This window comes from Salmo trutta, chromosome 4 (assembly GCF_901001165.1).
Source record: "Salmo trutta chromosome 4, fSalTru1.1, whole genome shotgun sequence".
Classification (NCBI taxonomy): Eukaryota; Metazoa; Chordata; class Actinopteri; order Salmoniformes; family Salmonidae; genus Salmo; species Salmo trutta.
This window is the reverse complement of record NC_042960.1, coordinates 50,832,504-50,857,170: the sequence shown is the minus strand read 5'-3', so window position 1 is coordinate 50,857,170 and position 24,667 is coordinate 50,832,504. Positions and strand designations below refer to the sequence as shown.

The following is a 24,667-nucleotide window of genomic DNA, read 5'->3' as shown; positions in this document are numbered from 1 at the left end:
TTAATCTCAGCTTAGCTCCTCACTTCCTCTCTACTCGAATGCTTCTCAAAACCGATTGGAGGTCTGAGGCGAGGAACCTAGGGTCCTCTCCTCTGATGGTGTTTTAGAAGGAGGCGTGTAAAAAGCATGCAAGGAATCGAGGAAAGATAAAATAGCACAGATCAGTGGCATGTTTGCCTCAATATGGAATGGCAGACGTCACTATGTGGGAGCACGCCCCTGTCCACATCGACGGGACCACAGTTGAAAGGTGAAGAGCTTCAAGTTCCTCGGCGTACACATCACTGACGATCTGAAATGGTCCACCCACACAGACAGTGTGGTGAAGAAGGCACAACAGCGCCTCTTCAACCTCAGGAGGCTGAAGAAATTTGGCTTGGCCCCTAACACCCTCACAAACTTTTACAGATGCACAATTGGGCTGTATAACCACCTGGTACGGCAACTGCACCGCCCAAAACCACTGGAGGGTGGTGCAGTCTGCCCAGAGCATCACCGGCGGCAAACTACCTGCCCTCCAGGACACCTACAGCGCCCGATGTCACAGGAAGATCATCAAAGACATCAACCACCCGAGCCACTGCCTGTTCACCCCGCTATCATCCAGAAGGCGAGGTCAGTACAGGTGCATCAAAGCTGGGACTGAGAGACTGAAAAACAGCTTCAATCTCAAGGCCATCAGACTGTTAAATAGTCATCACTAGCCAGCTACCACCCAGTAACTCAAACCTGCACCTTAGAGGCTGCTGCCCTATGTACATAGACATGGAATCACTGGTCACTTTAAATGGAACACTAGGGAAAGGGGGATACCTAGTCAGTTGTACAACTGAATGCCCTCAACTGAAATGTGTCTTCCACATTTAATCCAACCCCTCAGAATCAGAGAGGTGCGGGGGCTGCCTTACTCAACATCCACGGCGCCCGGGGAACAGTGGGTTAACTGCCTTGCTCAGGGGCAGAACGACAGATTTTTACCTTATCAGCTCTGGGATTCTATCCAGCAACCTTTTAGTTGCGCCTAATCACTTTAATAATGTTTACATACTGTTTTACTCATTTCATATGTATATTCTGTATTCTACTGTATTTTGGTCAATGCCACTCGGACATTGCTCGTCCTAATATTTATATATTTATTAATTCCATTATTTTACTTTTAAATGTGTGTCTATTTTTGTGAATTGTTAGATATTACTGCACTGTTGGAGCTAGGAACAAGCATTTCGCTACACCCGCAATAACATCCGCTAAATATGTGTATGTGACCAATAGAATTTGATTTGATTTGAGCAGAGGCGTACAATTCAGGCCCTTCGTCAGTGTTATTGAGCAATAAGAAACCTTTAGAACTTTAGTTAAGAAACAGATAGATGAGCATACAGGTATGTTTAAGGTGCCATACCTTTAGCTCCTTGGTGCAGCTGATAGGCTGGATGGAGTTGAAGAAGGTCTTGACCACGCTCTGGCTGTTCTCCAGACAGCTGGAACGTGTCCCAGGCACTGTTGGTGGCCATGTCCCCTCCCTCAGAACCAGTGAAGATCTCCAGGTTCTTACAGTGGGGCATCAGCACAATCTGTAGAGAAGACAGAAAGATACAGAGGATTGAAGTAGATTTAGTATGGAGTCAAAGGGCTGAATCCCAACTTAAAATCCTTGTAGCTTGAATTTTAATTCAGGTGACATCAATGCATGATTTATGCAAATGTCTCAGTTGTGTCTAGGTGTTTGACAGTGTGTGTGTGGGAACTAACCGAGTCAATGAGTGTGCATGAGGACTGGACATCGCTGAGTGCAGAGTAGAGGGGCAAGCTAAGACGAACAGTGTAGTCCATCCCTGCCTCGAAACACTGGTCTGGGGAGCACCACATATCTGAGGAGACGAGAGAGAGAGAGAGAGAGAGAGAGGGAGGGAGATCACAAAACACTGCACTAAATCACACGCAAGAAAAGTGTATGCAAACAAAACACAGGCCTGTAATGCAAGGTGTATACAGACTCATAGTATTGTAGTCTCATATACACAACACGTATATCCTACACTACACACTACACTTGCATACAGAGACCCATTACTCACACTCTCACGCACAACAACCACACACAGAGAGCAAGACTAGGTGTGTGTTTACCATGATCCAAGGTGGAAGAAATGTTTGTTGAGATGGGACGCATCACCTCCTCCCACTGGTCCAGTAACTATGCCAGCACAACGGGTACATAGACATTGGAGTTTGATGCCCCTGGTCAGGACTCCACTGAGGAAGGTGGAGGGATACATATGTTCTGAGTTGTGAAGGGATACAAACTGTATGTGCTGAGTTGTGGAGGGATACATATGTTCTGAGTTGTGAAGGGATACAAACTGTATGTGCTGAGTTGTGGAGGGATACAAACTGTATGTGCTGAGTTGTGGAGGGATACAAACTGTATGTGCTGAGTTGTGGAGGGATACATATGTTCTGAGTTGTGAAGGGATACAAACTGTATGTGCTGAGTTGTGGAGGGATACAAACTGTATGTGCTGAGTTGTGGAGGGATACATATGTTCTGAGTTGTGGAGGGATACAAACTGTATGTGCTGAGTTGTGAAGGGATACAAACTGTATGTGCTGAGTTGTGGAGGGATACATATGTGCCAATTTGTGTAAGGAACAATATGAGTTGCTGTTTTAAAAGAGGCAACTATGGATAATAATTTAGCCAAATAAATGATAACATACTATGTGGGACTGAGGTGAGCTGTACCAGTCCACGCCACTCGTCAGTCAGTATGGCTCAGTATTAAACAGCTGCTGTCATTTCATGCCCAACCCTCGTCTTGGAGAGCTATCCTCCTATAGGCTTTCACTTCATCCCTTACCTACACTGCTTGTACACATTCAGTATAGAACCATCCTCTGTATAGAACCATTGTTCTAACCAAATAGACAGCAGATGGTCAAAGTCAATAACATGTCATCCTCTCTACTTGACAAATGTCCTAACAACAATGACTCCATTCAACGTCAAAGCAATTAGAGGAACTCTCAGTACCACTAAAGTTACGGGTAGAAGTCATGGTTAGGAAATCCCCAGAGTGCTGTGCATAGTGGAGAGCCAAGGTACTTGAAACAGAGTATCTCCTATCTCTGTCAGCTAAGCAGAGAATAACTTATCCACCGCATAGTGAAAGTGGGCCTGGATGGAGAAAGGGATGGAGAGAGAAAAGATGGTTAGAGGTCATTCTCTCATTGTAACTGCAGAAAAACTGCCAGATTAAAAGTAATAAAATCTGTATTTCAAATAGACTGTATCTCAAAGTATTCTGCTAATTATGGCTTTGTGGCTGTGTTAACTAGGGCTGTGGCGGTCATGAAATTTTGTCAGCTGGTTATTGTCATGCAAAAGACTGCCGGTCTCACGGTAGCTGAGAAATAAATATAACAACACTTATTTCACTCCACGCATCAACCAGTGTTTGAGGAGCGTGCTCCCGCTGTGCGAGCGGTGATATTCCGCTAAAACAATTAAGAAAATTATTTTCCATTGTATTTATTTTTATGACATTTTTCTCACACATTTCGTGGAATCCAGTTGGTAGTCTCATCGCTGCAACTCCCCAACGGGCTCGGTCAAGACATGCATCCTCCAAAACATGATCCACCAAGCTGCGCTGCTTCTTAACACACTGCCGCACCAATGTGTCGGAGGAAACACTGTTTGACAGATGACCTAGTCAGCTTGCAGGTGCCCGGCCCGCCACAAGGAGTCGCTAGAGCGCGATTAGCCAAGGAAAGCCCCTCGCCCAAACCCTCCCCTAACCCGGATGGCATTGTGCCGATTGTGCACCGCCCTATGGGGATTACGGTCACGGCCGGCTGTGACACACCCCAGGCTGTAGAGGCACCTCAGCACTGCGATGCAGGCCCGATAGCCCGATATTCTGCTCAAACTCTGTATGCCATGGGCTCTCCGACCCTGTTCCTGCAGCTACCCAGTGCTTAATTTGGGAAATATGTTTGGGAACATTGATAGTGACATGTTTTCTCAACAAAACATATTTCACTAAACTGTTAACAGCCCCTCTGAGCACTCGAGAAAGGAATAAAGGAGAGAGGAGGAGATGGAAACGCACGGTGTTGAGATATTCAGTATAGCTGAAGTTGTGCCACCCAATTAATGAAGAAAATATAAAAAATTCCCTATTACTAGGCTATTCAAAATCAAATACAAATTCACTATAATTGTAGGCCAACTGTAAGCCGCCCTGCACAATCAATGAACCAACAGCATCGCCTAGGTCTATACGTTCTCTCCCAGACTCGTGGATAGAAATTATAGAGCGTAGCATACGTAAGGTAACCAGTCCATCCAGTATGCATAATAATACAGTCCACCCTCAAAGTTGATTACTCAAATTTGTTTAATTTTGGAGTATAGGCTAGATCAATTATATACCAAAGACATCTTTAATCAGTTTTGTTTTATGTTTTTCTGTCATGCGTATTATGTGGTAGGCTATGTATTGTATAACAGCACAATCATATATTTTTTTACATTTTTAAGTTGGGAGGCTTGGGCTCATATAGAACTTTGCATATGTATAATCTCTAGTGTGTCTATTGTGTTTTGAATGAATCATCACCTTACAAAGAGCTGGCCATTTCATTGTGTTAGGCTTTGAAACAACACCCACAATTATGTTTTACACTCAGTTTCAACCTGCTGTTGAACTTCTTTCTTCAAATTGATCATCACAGTGAGGTGAGTTTAAAAGCAGAATACTGTTTTGATGATAAGTGTTTGATGTGATTTTGGATTGTATTTACATTGATATCAGAGTGGTTAGAGGGACAACAGAGCCCTGAGTACCAGGCCATTAGGACCTGATGGAGGGACAACAGAGCCCTGAGTACCAGGAAGTTAGTGACCTGATGCAGGGTCAATAGAGCCCTGAGTACCAGGCCATTAGGACCTGATAGAGGGACAATAGAACCCTGAGTACCAGGCAGTTAGTGACCTGATGGAGGGACAATAGAGCCCTGAGTACCAGAAAGTTAGTGACCTGATGGAGGGACAATAGAGCCCTGATTACCAGAAAGTTAGTGACCTGATGGAGGGACAATAGAGCCCAGAGTACCAGGAAGTTAGTGACCTGATGCAGGGTCAATAGAGCCCTGAGTACCAGGCCATTAGGACCTGATAGAGGGACAATAGAACCCTGAGTACAGGGTTCAGTTAGTGACCTGATGGAGGGACAATAGAGCCCTGAGTACCAGAAAGTTAGTGACCTGATGGAGGGACAATAGAGCCCTGAGTACCAGAAAGTTAGTGACCTGATGGTTGTTTGCAAGTTGGGTCCTACCAGCGCATGTCCAGAGTGCATATGAGGAGATTACCATGAGTCAGCGGTGACATGGAATTTTACTGCGGTCATGACTCATGACTGCCAGTGTGGCGGTAATACAGTCACCGCAACAGCCCTAGTGTTAACTAGTGACGACCATGTTCATTGGCTCGAATTTTCACCTGCAATAAAATTAGAGCAAAAGATTGCAGTTGTGAGAGCATGATTTTTGGGTGTGAGAGGAGAAATACATGTGAGCATGTGGTTTATTTGTGAGAGCTCAGTAACTTCTGAGTCTTGACAAAACAGAACAAAAATCTCTGCTCTTGAATGAATATTTTTGCGTGCGGCAATGATGTACCCGTGGGACCTCTGCGCTCTCGACTCAGTGTTTGCTTGCTCAATGATGTTTCATCTTCACAGCTCCATTTTGCGTGCAATGGACTTTAGAGGGTTTAGTTTGACGCCACAGCGTTTAAGTGTACATACTTTAGACACTGTACACAGTTTCCCCCAGGAGCTGTCCATGTTTCACATTGCCTTCCCCTTATTTCCTCTTCCCTCTCTCCCTCTGTTTGACATCCAGGAGTAAGAGGCACAAGTCGGGCTCCATGGAGGATGATGTGGACACCAGTCCTGGAGGGGAGTACTACACCTCTCCCAACTCCCCGGCTAGCAGCTCCCGCAACTGGCAGGAAGACCTGGAAGGAGGTGAGCATCCCCTCTGGTCATCCACACAATCTCTTAGATATAGTTTTGTTTTGTCCAAGGACAGTGCTTATTGCTCATCAGTTAGTACAAACGTATTCTGTCATGTTGAGGACACTGGCTATCCTCCAACTCTTCAGTGATAACTAAGGGTTCTGGTGTCCATCTTAAATGTTCTTTATGACGGCTATCAAGAAACATCAACATTCATACCTTTCATAACCACCGTGGGGAAACAGCTGAAATATCAGGTCATACTTTCACTTCAGGTACCTTGAAAGCTACTGACACAGTGCAAAAGAGCAAATGACAAATATATCATGTTATGAACTGCCGCACAGAAAGCCTTGGCTGCGAAATACGCCGCTTCAAATTTCCCAAATTGAGCCTGAAGTCGTAATTAATTCATGAACCAACACTTTTTGTGAAAGTCGACAAAAAGCCAAGCGGACCAGGGTACCTTGGAGCAGTATCCACTGATGCAGCGCCGCAGTAGCTATCTTCTTTCTCTCCTCTCAACTAGGCTCACGTACCAGTTTGCTAGTATGGAATGATTTTCCCAACAAAGATATCTAGCAAACAGTAAAGCTACTGTGTATCTCTCATCTACATACAAGCAATTGTTTCAAGATGATTGTTTAAAGCAGTATTTTAAATATTGAAATGGCAATATGCCTTTCAATATGTGTATGGTACAGTATGGCCGTCCTCCCCCACCAGCACTGACCTGGTTCTGGTTAAAAGAGGAGGAGTAGGTTACAGCATGCACAGTGTGCTCCAGTGGTTGAGTGTGGGAGTGTGGGTAAGAGCAGTGCAAGTAGTCAGGTAGGTGTGCTGAGGGAGTGGGGCCTGCCTGGTAAGTGCACTACACGTGCGGGAGCATCGTTGGTATGAGCCATGAGGTGGTTCTCCATGGGTTAGCAGCAGAAAGGGGGAAGAGGATCCCCATCTTTACCTGAGTATTTAACACACTGTGTGTTTGTGCTATTAGGGGAGTTTATAGGCCTCCCATATAATAATGCTGCGAGGTGATGCTGTTTAATTGTGGTGGACTCTCCACACTACACTAATAGTGTCCAGTGGCCTGTTAAGGGGCCTAGTGGTGTGTCCGGGGCTTTGTGGTGCTGTTAGCCAGAGTGGCCCCGGCTGGGCCCCTGGCCCCAGGAGCACTCCAGGCTGCTGATGCTGTAACCAGAGCTGTGGAGGTCAGAAGAGCAGAACCGGCCCCTCCCTCCCAGCCCCGACCCCATCACAGGCCCTGTAGGAGTCTCGTCCAGCCCTGCTCATGTCCTGCTCTCTCTCTTCCTGTCTAGACAGCCCTAACAAGCTTCTCTTTATGGGTGGCTGGTAGCCTCGAGGTTAGAGCATTGGGCCAGTAACCGAAAGGTTGCTGGTTTGAATACCGGAGGTGATAAGGTGAAAAACATCTGTTGCTGTGCCCTTGAACAAGGCATTTAACCCTAATTGCTTCAGGGGCACTGCACAATGGTGACCCTGGCTGTGACCCCACTCCCTGCAGGTGTCTCAGGGGGAATTGGGATACGAAGAAAAAAAAACATTTGCATTACACACTTGTGTGTAACAGGACAAACTGAACACCCCCCAAATTATTATTTAACAACCCCATCTGATTTCTCTGAGATGGTGGGGGGATACTGGTTACCTTCCCCCAGGTAGAGGAGGCCAGGGGAAGCTTGCGTCAGTCTGTAGCGTGGGGATTGGATTGGGAAGGTAAAGCCTGGCCTCCTGTAGAGCTGTGGCTCTGGACAGCAGCACTACCAACCATCACTCTGTAGACTTTCTTTAAAAATATATACATTTTCAAGATATTGTAATGTAAATGTAATGTGTCAAATACAGTAGGTAGATGTGTGGGTTGGAGACTGAGCTGAGAGATCAGTCAGATTAGTGTGATCAGGTAATTAACATCAGTGCTGTAATGGCTGCTGTAATGGCCCCCATCACTAAGCCGGACGTGCGTGTTTATCCTCTGAGCAAGTCTCTTGTTGAACCTCATCTGCACTCCTGCCCTCTGACATTCCCGAAAAGATGTGATTTGCTCACACTGCTCTGAGACAGAGGGCTAGGGGCGGATGGCTGGGGCAGAACAGGGGAAGAGGAAGCTGTCAGATAAGCCTCTCTCTCTTTCTGTTTTTCTCCCTCACCCTCTCTTTCTCTCTCTCACACTCTCTCCTTGCTCTCTCTCTCGCCATCTCTTTCTTAGAAAATGATTAGAGAGTTAGACGGGCATAACTGTATAATGTGTGAGAGAGAAACCTCAAAGTCATCACTCCATGGCTGACAGACTGTTTCTTCCACTGCACAGTATCACAGCAACAACATGTACACTGTCTGCTCTGCTACTCCAACGAAGGAAACAAAGAAAGGGCTGTGCAATCTTAAGACTCTGATCTAAAACAGGCCCGAAGCTGGGTGGAGAAAGTGTTCCTAGCACACATTCTGTTATCAACAAGTGTTCGATAGCAAACGAAACACGGAGGAGTAGGACAGTAGGACACTGCAACAGACACACATTCGTTTAGCACATGTAAGCCACTCTGGTATCAGGCACTGCAGGCCTCTTGGGAATGTGAGTGATCTACCTAGGCGAACCCGATTTGAGGTAGATCTGACCAAAACATAATCTTGTTTCTGATCCTATTGTTTCGTCTCAATGAGGAAGTTAGTTTGGAGCGTATGTGTTTTACTGCATCGTACTGCAGAGCTGATAGTGACCGACTGGGTCATCTCAATGCACCCTGCCACCCTGTGGTGAGCTCCTGCCATTACAACAGCCGTGTAGTAGCAGATTGAACTTGACAATGAAATGTAGGGTCTTTTCAACATCCTCCACCAGACAGTCATTATTATTATGGGAGTCGCAGTGGCGTCAGTAACACTCTCTGTGTATCTCTGTCTCTGTGTCCAGGCATGTCCCCTGGAGTAAAGAAGACAGAGATGGACAGCCCGTCTCCTCAGGAGAGCTCCCCACGTCTCGGCTTCACACAGCACCACCGGCCCGTCATCGCAGTGCACAGTGGTCAGTACACACAGTCTTACGCATGTCACCCACCCACACACATTTACAGGAGACATCTTGTCACTGTTGCCACAATCTACCAAGCCTGAGGCGCGTACTTCTCCTAGGATGTGAGTTGTGAGAAGAATGCAGTCGGAAAAGAGAGAATGCATGTTTCATATGTCAGAAAATACATGTTTCATACGTCAGAAAAGACATGTTTCATACGTCAGAAAAGACATGTTTCATACGTCAGAAAAGACATGTTTCATACGTCAGAAAAGACATGTTTCATACGTCAGAAAAGACATGTTTCATACGTCAGAAAAGACATGTTTCATATGTCAGAAAAGACATGTTTCATACGTCAGAAAATACATGTTTCATACGTCAGAAAAGACATGTTTCATATGTCAGAAAAGACATGTTTCATACGTCAGAAAATCGACCCTTCTTCATAGTTAAGATATTATCTAAAAGTTTGCCATTTTTTTTATGTCTGTACCTGTTGAGGTCATCCTGGTGTAGGTACTGACTGCAGGCATTATGCTTAAACAAGACACGCTTCCTTTTAGACAATGCATTATTTTGTTTTTTTTATTGAACTGCCCGTTAACACTTTCTGACAGGTAATTGTTTGTGGAGACAATGAAGAGTAATCTATGAGCAGGTAGCGTTCCCCAGCCAAACGTCTGCTGGATGATGCATGAACAATTAAAGCTGCAGTTAAAACGAATTGGCTATGTTAATGCGTGGTCCTGATAAATAATAGTTGCCATACAAAATGTCATAAGCTCACGCAACAGATACTGTACCAAAGGAGAGTCGGAAAGATTGAGTAATTTCATTGTTTTTGCAAAAGCACATATCTTCAATGTCACTTATCTTATCTCAAGCGTATCATCATTGTGGACCATGAAAAAGTACATTTATGTACATATTCTCTCTCTCTCTCTCTCTCTTTCTCTCTCTTTCTCTCTCTCGCTGTCTTTTTTCCTCTCTTTTCTCCCTCTCCCTCTCTCTCTTTCTCTCGCTGTCTTTCTTCCTCTCTTTTCTCCCTCTCCCTCTCTCTCTTTCTCTCTTTGTCTCTCTTTCTCTCTCTGTCTTTCTTTCTCTCGCTGTCTTTCTTCCTCTCTTTTCTCCCTCTCTCTCTCTCTCTCTCTCTGTCTTTCTTTCTCTCGCTGTCTTTCTTCCTCTCTTTTCTCCCTCTCCCTCTCTCTCTCTCTCTCTCTGTGCAGGGATCTCTCGGAGTCCGCACCCCTCCTCGTCTTTGCACTTCCCCACCACCTCCATCCTGCCCCAGTCCACCTCCTACTTCCCCCACACCGCCATCCGCTACCCGCCACACCTCAGCTCCCAAGATCCGCTGAAGGACCTGGTCTCCCTGGCCTGTGACCCGTCCAACCAGCAGCCCAGCCCAGTGAGTCCAGCCCATCTAACAACTCTAACTAGGGCCCCGAGTTTGTCCTGGTCAGGTCATTTGGTCAGTAAAACTTCTGCCCCCTACTCATTACTCATACTAGATAGGAACCCAGTAGAGAAAGTTGGCCTCCTGTTCACCATGTTTTATGTGTTCATCTAGCAGAACCTGTAGTATGACATCGTCTTTGGACCATGATTTCATGGCAAGACCTTAAGTTTGAGGTAATGTTAGTTAAAGTTCACTCACTCAGAGGGTGTGGTTTATTCAGAGAACTGTGTTATTTCCATCTGTTGTTTAAATTCATTTGTTTATTTATTTATTTGGATCACCATTAGCTTTTACCGAGGCAGCAGCTATTATAGATTCACCTAATCGTTTGTTTGATATTTAATTCCTTCATGCTTCCTGTTTCCTATGTCGTCACCCTGTCTCAAATGGCCTGTAGACTGTATGAAATGCCATTTCATTCCCATATTCTCCCCCACCGTGGTCTTTACTAGTGGACTGGGGATACTCTACTGTAGGTGACATAACCTGAGAGAGCGGCAGGATTCCCTCACGTAGCTGTTACTCCCCCTCCCCTCTGCTCCAGACTGCAGAATGGAGACACCACAGCCCTGCGTGACTCTCAGATTGATTAACACTCCCTGAAGTTGGCAATAATTCAATAGATCTGTAGCCACAAAATCATTGTAATAACTATATGTGTTTTAGCCAACTTCTTAGATTTTTACCGTCATTCAATGTGTTGGCTGTCTGGTAGTACAGTAGTGGTGAATCCCCCGTCACATAGAGGAAAATAAGCCTTCAGTCTTCCTGCTCTGTTTAGACTCAGCCTGCAACCCTGCTGATCCTGGGACCCGACCAGCTCCTCAGACATGGTTACATTCATTACCAATATGTGACACAGACCTGAGAGGACCTGCCACTGCACCACATGCAAATGACCCCCCCTCCCTGCTTTAAATAGGCTGGCATTACAAGCCAGGTTGCTCAATGAAGCTGTCATACTGTTTCTGTATTGACTTGAAAGGGGTGAAGGGATGGAGGGAAGGGGTGGGGGTAGGCGCACTAGAGGAATGAACCTGAAGGAGATTCCAGTAGGTCTCTGGCGGTGATGCTGATGTTGGCAGAGTGCACAAGTCTGGCACAGGGAGAGAGGAGAGGATAGACATTTACTTGTATCAGAAGTGCCCCCAGCAGCAGCCACGCTGGGCTCTGCTCGGCCAAGTTTCTGCAGAGTCATTGAAATTCCCCCTGCTGCAGTGCGACTGCAGCCAGGCAGTCACAAAGGACGAACGCATGGCACCACAATGTAGCTGACTCATTTGCTCATCCATTGTTGTGGAGGACAGTGAGTGAGCAGTCCTCTCCTCTGGAGAGAGGAGAGTATCTGAAAGCAAGGCCAGCCAGGGTAAGAGCAGCCATGGATGGAGGGGTGGATGGATGACTAGCTGAGCAGTGCAGTGCCCTGGACATTACTCGCTCTACCTCTTCTCTCCCTCACACACCAGTGGAGGCTGCTGAGGAGAGGACGGCTCATAATAATGGTTGGACCGGAGCAAATGGAATGGCATTAAACACCTGGAAACCATTCCACTGATTCCAGTCCAGTCATTACCACGAGCCCGTTCTCCCCAAATTAAGGTGCCACCAACCTACAGTCACACACACACACCTGATGGAAAGAGAAAGCATGTGAGAGAGAGACAGAGAAATAGTTGAAGAGAGACAGGGACAGTGCTGTGGCATGTAGTATTCTACCATCTGTGCTACAGCAGTAAAGCTCCCCTACTCCTCCCCACTCCCCCAGAGCTGACGTGTTCCCTCCTCTCTCCCTTCACAGCTGACATGTTCCCTCCTCTCTCCCTTCACGACTGACGTGTTCCCTCCTCTCTCCCTTCACAGCTGACGTGTTCCCTCCTCTCTCCCTTCACAGCTGACATGTTCCCTCCTCTCTCCCTTCACAACTGACGTGTTCCCTCCTCTCTCCCTTCACGACTGACGTGTTCCCTCCTCTCTCCCTTCACGAATGACGTGTTCCCTCCTCTCCCTTCACAGCTGACGTGTTCCCTCCTCTCTCCCTTCACAGCTGACGTGTTACATTTACGTTACATTTATGTAATTTAGCAGACACTCTTATCCAGAGCGACTTACAGTAGTGAATGCATACATTTCTTTCCGTACTGGTCCCCCGTGGGAATCGAACCCACAACCTTAGTGTTGCAAACACCATGCTCTACCAACTGAGCCACACGGGACCACAGCTGACGTGTTCCCTCCTCTCCCTTCACAGCTGACGTGTTCCCTCCTCTCTCCCTTCACGACTGACGTGTTCCCTCCTCTCTCCCTTCACGACTGACGTGTTCCCTCCTCTCTCCCTTCACAACTGACGTGTTCCCTCCTCTCCCTTCACAGCTGACGTGTTCCCTCCTCTCTCCCTTCACGACTGACGTGTTCCCTCCTCTCCCTTCACAGCTGACGTGTTCCCTCCTCTCTCCCTTCACGGCTGACGTGTTCCCTCCTCTCTCCCTTCACAGCTGACGTGTTCCCTCCTCTCTCCCTTCACAGCTGACGTGTTCCCTCCTCTCTCCCTCCACGACTGACGTGTTCCCTCCTCTCTCCCTTCACAGCTGACGTGTTCCCTCCTCTCTCCCTTCACAGCTGACGTGTTCCCTCCTCTCTCCCTTCACGACTGACGTGTTCCCTCCTCTCTCCCTTCACAGCTGACGTGTTCCCTTCACTCTCCCTTCACAGCTGACGTGTTCCCTCCTCTCTCCCTTCACAACTGACCTGTTCCCTCCTCCCTCCCTTCACAGCTGACGTGTTCCCTCCTCTCTCCCTTCACAGCTGACGTGTTCCCTCCTCTCTCCCTTCACAGCTGACGTGTTCCCTCCTCTCTCCCTTCACAGCTGACGTGTTCCCTCCTCTCTCCCTTCACAGCTGACGTGTTCCCTCCTCTCTCCCTTCACAGCTGACGTGTTCCCTCCTCTCTCCCCTCACAGCTGAATGGCAGTGGTCAAGTGAAGTTGCCCAGTCACTACATCTCCTCCCAGATGCTGGCGCCTCCTCCGCCCCCCGGCATGCCCCGTCTGACGCTGCCCTCCGACTCCAAGTCCAGCACCACCACCTCGGACGGGGGAGCCAACTCCCCCACATCACCCAGTAAGTGGGCCGTTGGTGAGCCTGCTACTCCCAGCCTCTAGGTCTTCAGTGACTATAGTTTTTGTGTGTGTGTGTGTGTGTGTGTGTGTGTATCGGGTTGTTATACAGAGAATGACTCATTTGATTGGATGATTCATGTCATTTTCTAAAACCTGTGCCCTGAACCCATCACACTTATGTGCTGGATGTGATTATAAAAAACAAAGCATAAATGATTCAGCACCTGAAGGGTGAGGCTATTGTCTCTCAGTCCTTTATGAGAGAGAGAGAGAGAGAGAGAGAGAGAGAGAGTAGAGAGAGAGAGAGAGAGAGGAGAGAGAGAGAGAGAGAGAGAGAGAGGAGAGAGAGAGAGAGAGGAGAGAGAGAGAGAGAGAGAGAGAGAGAGAGAGAGAGAGAGGAGAGAGAGAGAGAGAGAGAGAGAGAAAGCATTCAGGCGTTGCAGACTTGTAATACAACTCCTACTCCCACCGTCATTAATCACCATCATCTAATTAAGAGACACGCAGGACAGATCAATATGCGTACCTACTACCGTGAGGACGCTGTAACAATACCAATAAATCCTCATGTGGGATTTTGATTGAAATCTCTGCAAGTTCCTCCACTATGTCAGCTTCCATTCAGTCAATCTTTATTGGAAAGTTACAGTACAAAGTTTGTTGGATGCTGACATAAATGAACAGTGATTAACTGTCCATAGATCAGTGACCAAGATGTGACCTATTATGATGTGATCAGTGACCTACTATGATGTGATCAGTGACCTACTATGATGTGATCAGTGACCTACTATGATGTGATCAGTGACCTACTATGATGTGATCAGTGACCTGCTGTGATGTGATCAGTGACCTACTATGATGTGATCAGTGACCTACTATGATGTGATCAGTGACCTACTATGATGTGATCAGTGACCTGCTGTGATGTGATCAGTGACCTACTATGATGTGATCAGTGACCTACTATGTGACCAAGATAAGTTATGATAAAAATCAGTTCTGATATATGCTCTGAGGTCTTGTATTGCGGCCAAGTATTTCAAAGTCATGCATATTCCAAATTAAGATGACAATTTGACTTAGTGTCTATATGCAAACTCTGCCTGTCTGGAAACACACTGAGGCAGGCCAATTCCCTTCAAATAACGGTCAAATAACACATCTGCCATTCTTAATGTCTACCGTGATTTACATAACAAGCCATGAAGTTCTAAGTGTCATCTCTCTCTCTCTCTCTCTCTCTCTCTCTCTCTCTCTCTCTCTCTCTCTCTCTCTCTCTCTCTCTCTCTCTCAGCATACTCAGCTCCAGGGACGCCCCCTGCCAACCGCCCCTTTGTAGGGATTGGACCCCGAGACCCTGGCGGACTCTACCAGGCACAGGTACAGAGCACAGATAACTATACTGGAGAAAAGCAACTCCGATTTCTCCGTTTTCTGTTTCACACTTGTTGATCTATATACTCATTTGAATATTCTTTATCACTATGATTTAAGAAAGTTGCTGATGTCATGCATACCAAAGGCCTCTACTCCTGTTGGCAGTTCAGAGCTGTAAACTCTCTCACCCCCCTGGCTTTGTTCCTCGCTCTGATATCAAAACCATATGTCTATGTTCAATTATAGATCTGAGGGCATTAGCTAGGATCTGCCTCAGGGTCTGAATGTTCACAGCCAGCCCAGGACCCTTTTGAGGTAACAGGGCTTTTCCCTGTGTGAGAGAGATTCACATGGCTAAAAGCATTTCTCTCTTACATTTACCTCAGAGTGAGGTCTTGGTTATTCACGGTTAACACTCGTGGCTTTCACTTCCATTTAGAGATAGATGAGTCTTGAATTTGGACGACCAACTTTAAACGTTAAAGTTGGTCTCACTGTTTTGCTGTTTTGCAAGACTAAAAGACCAACTAAACACAATACCTCTATATGTGCCAATGTGGCTGCAGAGCTGAGGCATTTGGGGCTTTCTGCTGCATTGCAGTGCTCCCTGCTCCATAAAAAGTGCAAGTGCACCTCAGCGAGGCGTGTGATGATGTAAAGTGAGAGAGGGAGAGAATGAGTGAGAAAGAGTCCGCTGAGCTAGGAGAGGTCTGTTGGTGCCTGCCGACCTGCCTGCCTGCCTGCCTGCCTGCCTGCCTGCCAGCCTGCCAGCCAGCCTGCCTGCCTGCCTGCCTGCCAGCCTGCCAGCCAGCCAGCCTGCCTGCCTGCCTGCCTGCCTGCGTGTGTGTGTTTAGGAATGTAACTTGAGAGGTGAATTAGATCTAAAGCACAATGGCAGAGTCAGCAGATCTGGCCAGGAGAAACATGAAAGAACACAGGGATCCTGCACATGCAATAGTAACCAACACAGTGTAATGCAATAAGACAGGGACAATGCTACACCCCAGGCTACATTTTATTTTGTTGTAACCCAACTAACGTTGCAAAGGGAAGGTATACTACTGGAAATGTTCGACGTTTACCAGTAAACTACCATAATTCTGGTCACTTTCAAGGATTTTATGTAATTTATCACAAGACATCTAGTGGCCCTTTTGGGTAATTCAAATTATCACAGATGTCTGTAATTATCTTTGGCCCTATGTGTGACCATATCACATGTAAAATATATAAAATAATATGATTGTAAAATAAACAATAGAATGACAAAGCTGTAAAACATTATCCTAAATATAAACCATCAATTTAGTGAATACAATTGGTGTTTAACATGAGGGTTTCAGCATGAAATATCATTTTATATTTTATACACACTAATTTATTTCACTATTTAATATGTATTTGTTGTCGATGTTTTGGCGTCAAACTGGTGGCAGTTGTGAAAAAGGTCGATAGTTGGAAAAATTGCAGTTAACTGAGAGGAGGGGAGGGGGAGGGGATGGAGGAGCCTATTCAGGATGGTCACGTCCAGGACTGTCTGGTTGCTAAGGGAAACCAGACATGATGTAATTGCAGGATGCACTTGGACTTCAGGGAGTGGGAAAGAAACAAAGTCAAGCCTATCCAGCTCTAGTCATTCTTCTAGCGATCCGTCCACTGCGCAAAAAAAGCTGGGATTGATTGAAAACCTGCTCCAGTGCATGCAGTGTGTACTGTGGAGTGTGTGTGTGTGTGCGTGTGTGCGTGTGTGTGTGTGTGTGTGTGTGTGTGTGTGTGTGTGTGTGTGTGTGTGTGTGTTTGTCACTATTGGTTACATTTTAATTATCTCATCATTTTCTTTTGGATAGTAGTAAGGTTTTTTTTTCTTCTGAAAAATACATCATCATAATGACTCAAAGGCAGCATAGTAATATAATAATATACACAGAGTGTACAAAATATTAAGAACACCTTCCAAATATTGAGTTTGCACCTCCCCTTTTGCCCTCAGAACAGCCTCAATATGTCAGGGAATGGACTCTACAAGGTGTTGAAAGCGTTCCACAGGGATGCTGGCCCATGTGGACTCCAATGCTTCCCACAATTGTGTCAAGTTGGCTGGATGTCCTTTGGGTGGTGGACCATTATCGATACACACGGGAAACTGCTGAGCATGAAAAACCCAGCTGCATTGCATTTCTTTACACACTCAGTCCGATGGCCATGGCACCTACTACCATACCCCATTCAAAGGCACCTACATTAAATATTGTGTCTTGACCATTCAACCTCTGAATGGCACACACACACAATCGTGGCTCATTTGTCTCAAGGCTTAAAAGTCCTTCTTTAACCTGTCTCCTCCCCTTCATCTACACTGATTGGAGTAGTGACATCAATAAGGGATCATAGCTTTCACCGTGATTCACCTGGTCAGTCTGTCATGGAAAGAGCAGGTGTTCCTAATGTTTTGTACACTCAGTGTAAGGCCAGTGAGTTCAGTACAATAGTGTGCTGCGTTGAGGGGACAGCTGGGTAGCTCTCCTGCTACCCTCTAACTGTGGAGCTCTGTCCCAGCTCTGTATTTTCATAGCTATGCTTTCCCCACCGGGGGAAACATTTTGCAAGAAACAAAATATTGTTTTTGGAGTGAGACACTCACCACAGTTAACCTTGATTGGCTGCAGTTGCTTGTCTTTCCAATCACTAAAATGTTCTTTTGGTTCCTCGGAAGCGTGTATAATATGCAAATAATGAAGTTAATGAAATAAGTTATGCAACATGAGTGCTGAAAGAAAAGGTGAACGCCTTTCCTAAGCAACAGAGAGAAATTAGAAGACTACCTATTTTTCTTTGCAGCATATTTGGAACCTCCTCCGTTCTCTAAATGTAATTCCTGTTTCCTCGTAGTTCACCATTAAATCATAACATTTGAAGGGACCTAAAGGACTTTTACTTGAAACTTTAAGATGACTTCAACATTTTGTTTTTATTTTAGTAAGCACACTCATTGCCATGGTACACTATTGAGATGCATCATTCATATCACAGGCAATAGGATGAATGTATTTACCATGAATTGGTTGTGAACAAACGAGTGGTACGGGAGAGAGGCTTCCACCAAGAGGTCATAGAGGGAACTACTGCTTCACTGATTGCTCCTCCCTTCGCTGTTGTCCAAAGTTCATTCATAGTTACATGAATTGTTACAATGGGAGTCCTTGAATAATTGAGGGATTGACTTTATTTATGTACTGTAGCCTCACACGTTAATATGTTGATGATAGTGTGTTGTGCTCTGGTTTGGCCTGTACATTACTGTGTTGGACTATAGGGCCAGTACTACTGCATCTTCAAACAGTCTCCAGTCTCACTACTACATGTCATATCACTCCCATTAAACATGTGTCTTTCCTTTCCCAAGTATGAAGAGGAGTTGGACACAGCTGGTTGTTTGCTCCAGCTCCACTGACCGTAATGTCAGCACAACCTCAGGGCTCTCTGTGGCTCTAGGCCTAGGGCTCCTGCTATTGACCTAAATCTGGGCCTTTGCAAAGCAAGTTCATCACTGTTACAATATATTGTAAAGAGAGAGACTTGTTCTGTTTTGAGGAAGGAGTCTGAGCCCAATGCAGAGAGGTCTGGCAAAGCTTATGCTTATTTGTAAAGAGAGAGCCCCAGGAGGTTGCCACAGAAATGCCTAAATGAGAGGGGGGAATTCACAATGTAAATTGCCAGGCTCCACTGAGGCAAGTATTGTGTTTCTATAACGTAAACTGAAAATGTATTGAATCATGACTGGCTTCTTGAGAGCGGAGGTAGATTGTATATTTACCCCCCCCCCCCCCCGAATGGCATGCGGCCATTTTAATTCATTGCATCGATGAGATCCAAAACTTAACACATTTGTTGATTCAATTATGCCAGTAGTAGAAGGCTCTGGATACTGTGTTGAATGCTGCAGTAATTTTTTTGTCAATTGCTAAGATATGGTGCCTGTAGCCTACAGTATAGGCATTTACCCTCTGCACTCTTTAAGAACTCTGCTGTATGGACACAGGGAAGACAGCAGCTCCAGTCATTACAGTAGGCTCTATCCCCATAGACTCAACAAGCAAGGGGCCCTCCAGAGTTCACTCTCCTGGCACAGACCTTCATCGCCCCCTGCTTTGACTGGCAACCTCCATTGTGGCCTTTCCTATGAGCCAGGCAACTCCACTGAATTACAATACTGCCTCTTTAATGTGGCTTTGGCTTGGTTTCTCCCAACCCTGCTCAGCAGTTTGTTTCCAAACCCCATTTCAAAGTTTTTCCAAGAGCCTGTCCATAGCTCCATAGCTCACTCCTCATTCCCCCAGAATACAGTGATAAGTAGGTACAAATTTGTACATCTGTGAATGATGAAGCGCCACTACATCGAGGTTATAAGCATACTAGCAGGCTCACTGCAGTGTGTGTGTGTGTGTGTGTGTGTGTGTTATCATTCGCTGTGTGTATTTGTTCGCAGTGTGCTTGCGTGTGTGCGTGTGTGTGTGTGTGTGTGTGTGTGTGTGTGTGTGTGTGTGTGTGTGTGTGTGTACCTGGTGAACAGTGGGCAGGCAGGAGTTAAGAGACTGGAGCCATGGACCACAAGGTATTTTACTCTGAGCATTAACAAAGAATAGGCAAGAGGTTTCCTTTTTAAACTTGATTAAATCAGTACAATTGGGTGCAGTTAAAGAGGTCTGTTTGAGGGCTGTTAAAATGACATAAACCTTGGTGGAAAATGTTAAGATGGGGGCTGAGGGTACGTGTTTAATTTTATTTTATTCAGTCCTGTCAATTGTTTTTGTAAAATTTCCGTGGTCTGCAGGCAAATGCCAAAGTCCTAGTATGTTTTTTTAAAAGGTTTGGGTGGAATCCTGCTGGGATCTTTCTTGCTGTAGCAGCTCTTTTACTCCATATTATTTTGAATTGCTCCATTTGGTTGGTCATCCTGACTGAAGTGTTTGGGCCCCATTAGTGGAGAAGACACTGATTGCAGAACACTGTGAAAATAAAGCACTGTGTCTGGAGTTGGCCACAAAACTACCTTGGTCATGCATTATTCACAATCACTACTATTCACATGGCATCTCATACTGTACAGTAGGCCCAAAACAACACTGACATGCGCTGTGAACGCACACACTCACACACAGGGTTTACAATTACATAATAATATTCAACACACTGACAGGAATTCTTAGCCCTCTTAATATTAGTTGTTGAAGCAAAACATCATTATGTTGAATTTATGCACTTGATGTAGACATAAAAGTTCAACTGTTTATCATACGACATATATAACTGCCAAAATAAAGGAAACGCCAATATAAAGTGTCTTAATAGGGAGCGTTGGGCCACCATGAACCAGAACACCTTCAATGCACCTTGGCAAAGATTCTACAAGTGTCTGGAATTCTATTGGAGGGATGCGACACCATTCTTCCACAAGAAATTATATAATTTGGTGTTTTGTTGATGATGGTGGAAAACGCTGTCTCAGGCTCCGCTTCAGAATCTCCCATAAGTGTTCAATTGGGTAGGGATCTGGTGACTGAGACGGCCATGACTAATGGTTTACATAGTTTTCATGCTCATCAAACCATTCAGTGACCACTCGTGGCCAGGGACGGATTAAGAAATCATAGGCCCTCGGGGCTTTGTTTTTTTTTCTTGCCACCTCCCCTCGTCCCCCCCTCGTCCACCAAGATGCAATTTGATGCGTGGTAAATTTACTGTTGAAGAAAAATACCCTTTATAATAAAGCCAATAACGTTTGCCATGTGGCATAGGCTACAGTTGAGCAGAAGCGTTTTTTAGGATTTCTACACATGGGAAACATTTTTGCAGGGTATGAAAAAAATCAGCCCCTTAAAAACACATTTCATGCAATTCTACATAATTTACATGACAGAAGACATTAGCAGAATTTTTTTTAATACCACACAAATTACCGAAATGATTGGCTACTCTGACACCACAAAATGAGATCAACCTGGTATTGAATTCAAACAAACAATAGCCCAGGCCAATGAAGCGACACACAGATTGTACAATATTAGGAGCCAATATATATATATATATATATATACTATATATACAGTGTCAGTCAAAAGGTTAGACACACCTACTCATTCAAGGGTTTTTCTTTATTTTTACTATTTTCTACATTGTAGAATAATAGTGAAGACATCAAAACTATGAAATAACACATGGAATCATGTAGTAACCAAAAAAGTATTTAACAAATTATTAAAAGTAGTCACCCTTTGCCTTGATGACAGCTTGGCATTCTTGATGCAACTCTTGGCATTCTCTCAACAAGCTTCATGAGGTAGTCACCTGGAATGCATTTCAATCCATTTTAGAATAAGGCTGTAATGTAACAAAATGTGGAAATGGTCGGAATACTTTCCGAAGGCACTGTATGTCTATGGCTACAACGCAACAAGCTGTAGCCTGTATTTGTCTCGCATCCTGCCTAGACTGCAGCGTTCCCGACTGTAGACATACCGGTAACTGCCAAAATAAAGGAAACACTTGAGTAAACAAGGGATGTTATGGTGTGAGGTGCATTCTCCTGGCATGGTTTAGGTCAACTTGTAGAATCTATGCCAAGGCGCGTTGAAGCTGTTCTGGCAGCTTGTGGTGGCGCAACATCCTTTTAAGACACTTTAGTTTCAAGTTTTAATTTCACATGCAGTGAAATGCCTTTCTTTCTAGCTCTAACCCCAACAATGCAGTAATCAATAACAATGTAATACTAACAATATCAAGGTAGAACAAAAACACACAATATATAAAAACAAGAAATAAGAAGAACCTGATAAAGTAAGTAAGCATATCAATATAAAGGGTCAGTTCCAGGACCATATTTACCATGTGCAGGGATACTGTCGTGATAGAGGTAGATATGTTTAGGGGTAAGGTGACTAGGCATCAGGATATATGTTAAACAGAGTATCGGCATCGTACGTTATATGATGATTGTATGTTAGTGGGTGTGTGTAGAGGCAGGATAACTGTATGTGCATATTATGTATGTGTGAGAAAATGATAGAGTGTTTTTATATGTGTTGGAGTATCAGTGTGTGTAGGGCCCTGTGAGTGTGCATAGAGACAGTGTAAAAATAAGAATAAAATACAAGGGTCAACTCAGATAGTCTGTGCAGCCATTTTGTTAGCTATTTAGTTCGCTATTTAGCAGTCTTATGGCATGTGGATGCTGTTCAGAAGCCTGTTGGTGTCAGACTTGATGCACCAATACCGCTTGCCGTGCAGAAGTAGAGTGAACAGTATTGGGTAGCTGGAGTATTTCATTATTTTCCGGGCCTTCCTTTCTCACCACCTGATATAGAGTTCCTATGTTGGTGTTTCCTTAATGTTGGCAGATACCTTATGTGCTTGTGGTAAAACTTGAGGCACAGTTGTTCTTTTATAAACTATGGGCTTGCGCACAGACTCACACAATTGACCAGTCACATTTATTTATTATGCAGTTCATTTTTTAATTTGTATTAATCAGTTACCCAATCAAGGCAGCTACCCACGTGGGCCCCTACCTCCTCTCCTCGCCCCATCTGAGGATTTTTTGGGGCTGCCTCTTGGGCCCCCCACAGGCCTGGGCCCAGGGGCTTCAGCCCTGATAAGCCCCTGCATTAAACCGGCCCTGCTCTTGCCCTGTGGATTGGGGCCTTGCCATGGTAGTCAAAATAATGGCCTGCCCAGCATTTTTATGGCCCTAAGCATGATGGGACGTTCATTTCTTAAATAACTCAGGAACCACACCTGTGTGCCAACACCTGCTTTCAATATACTTTATGTCCCTCATTTAATCAAGTGTTTCCATTATTTGGGCAGTTACCTGTACATTGACTGTGATAATCTGCAGTGTACTCAAATGTGAAAATCGAGAGAAACAATGTTTTCTTATTGTCTTCTTTGAATATCAATGAAAAATGTCCGCCATTCATGTGTAATCTGAAAATGTTTGCTCTTTTTTTCAGTCCTGGTACCTGGGGAACTAAACAACACAAGGATAAGCGAAAAGGGCATGGACACGTGGATTTGAGATTCAACACTTTTTGTGAAAAAAAAAAAAAAAAAGATGCAAGAGGGAAATGTATATATATGCAGTATATATACAGTATGTATATATATAAATATATGTGTGCATATATATTTATATATGTATATCAACATAAAATATGCTTCAACACACCTTTTTGGAATAAAAGACAGAGGGGGAGAGAGCGAGGCCAAGGAGAGAAAGAAGATAGAAAGAGAAGAGGATGTTTGGCAGCCAAAATTAACTGTGGGGCAGAGACATGACCCCATGAACCCAGTCCCCCCCCCTCCTCCGCTACAGGTGCTGCTTCTTCATATATGCAAAATAAGTATCCTTTATTTTCTTAATCAACATGAAAGAGAAGAATTCAGTTCCAGTGATCATACTTCTGGGACGGTAAAAACATATTCTTTTTGAAAGTAGGGAGGGGAGGCTGGTTGCGCATGGTCAATAACCTCCCTTTACCTGCAGAAACAAAAGTCTACTTTTCATCAAATTTGATAGACAATCATGTAGTTACTTTGTTTAAAGGGGGGGGAGGATTTTCAAGATTTCCTTTAACACAGTCCATTTTTGGTCATTTTTTTTAATAAACACTGAGCTACAGTGGCTTGCGAAAGTATTCACCCCCTTGGCATTTTTCCTATTTTGTTGCCTTCAAACCTGGAATTAAAATGGATTTTGGGGGGGTTTGTATCATCTGATTTACACATCATGCCTACCACTTTGAAGATGGTAAATATTTTTTATTGTGAAACAAACAAGAAATAAGAAAAAAAAATTAACTTAAGTGTGCATAACTATTTACCCGCCCCCCCCCCCCAAAAAGGTCAATACTTTGTAGAGCCACCGTTTGCAGCAATTACAGCTGCAAGTCTCTTGGGGTATGTCTATAAGTTTGGCACATCTAGCCTCTGGGATTTTTGCCCATTCTTCAAGGCAAAACTGCTCCAACTCCTTCAAGTTGGATGGGTTCCACTGGTATACAGCAATCTTTAAGTCATACCACAGATTTTCAACTGGATTGAGGTCTGGGCTTTGACTAGGCCATTCCAAGACATTTAAATGTTTCCCCTTAAACCACTCAAGTGTTGCTTTAGCAGTATGATTAGGGTCATTGTCCTGCTGGAAGGTGAACCTCCGTCCCAGTCCATAATCTCTGGAAGACTGAAACAGGTTTCTCTCAAGATTATCCCTGTATTTAGCGTCATCCATCATTCCTTCCATTCTGACCAGTTTCCCAGTCCCTGCTGATGAAAAACATCCCCACTGCATGATGATGCCACCACCATGCTTCACTGTGGGGATGGTATTCTCGGGGTGATGAGAGGTGTTGGGTTTGCACCAGACATAGTGTTTTTGTTGATGGCCAAAAAGCTCAATTTTAGTCTTATCTGGCCAGAGTACCTTCTTCCATATGTTTGGGGAGTCTCCCACATGCCTTTTGGCGAACACCAAACGTGTTTGCTTATTTTTTTCTTTAAGCAATGGCTTTTTTTCTGGCCACTCTTCCGTAAAGCCCAGCTCTGTGGAGTGTATGGCTTAAAGTGGTCCTATGGACAGATACTCTAA

General features: G+C 44.8%; 1 protein-coding gene across 6 annotated transcripts in view; it reads left to right on the top strand.

Annotated features, from left to right (window-relative positions):
- LOC115192542 (nuclear factor 1 C-type-like) overlaps positions 1–23,133 on the top strand; it is a 111,192-nt gene extending 88,059 nt beyond the window's left edge. For 3 of the 6 annotated variants that reach the window (XM_029751163.1, XM_029751166.1, XM_029751161.1), the window contains 6 exons: positions 5,917–6,041; positions 8,968–9,078; positions 10,296–10,540; positions 13,486–13,660; positions 14,942–15,027; positions 23,034–23,133. In XM_029751163.1, the coding sequence (XP_029607023.1) occupies positions 5,917–6,041; positions 8,968–9,078; positions 10,296–10,540; positions 13,486–13,660; positions 14,942–15,027; positions 23,034–23,054 (763 nt within the window). In that variant the 3' untranslated portion in view covers positions 23,055–23,133. The remainder of the gene's footprint in view (positions 1–5,916; positions 6,042–8,967; positions 9,079–10,295; positions 10,541–13,485; positions 13,661–14,941; positions 15,028–23,033) is intronic. The other 3 variants (XM_029751164.1, XM_029751162.1, XM_029751165.1) reach the window with 3 other exon arrangements.
- The last annotated feature ends 1,534 nt before the right edge of the window (positions 23,134–24,667 follow it).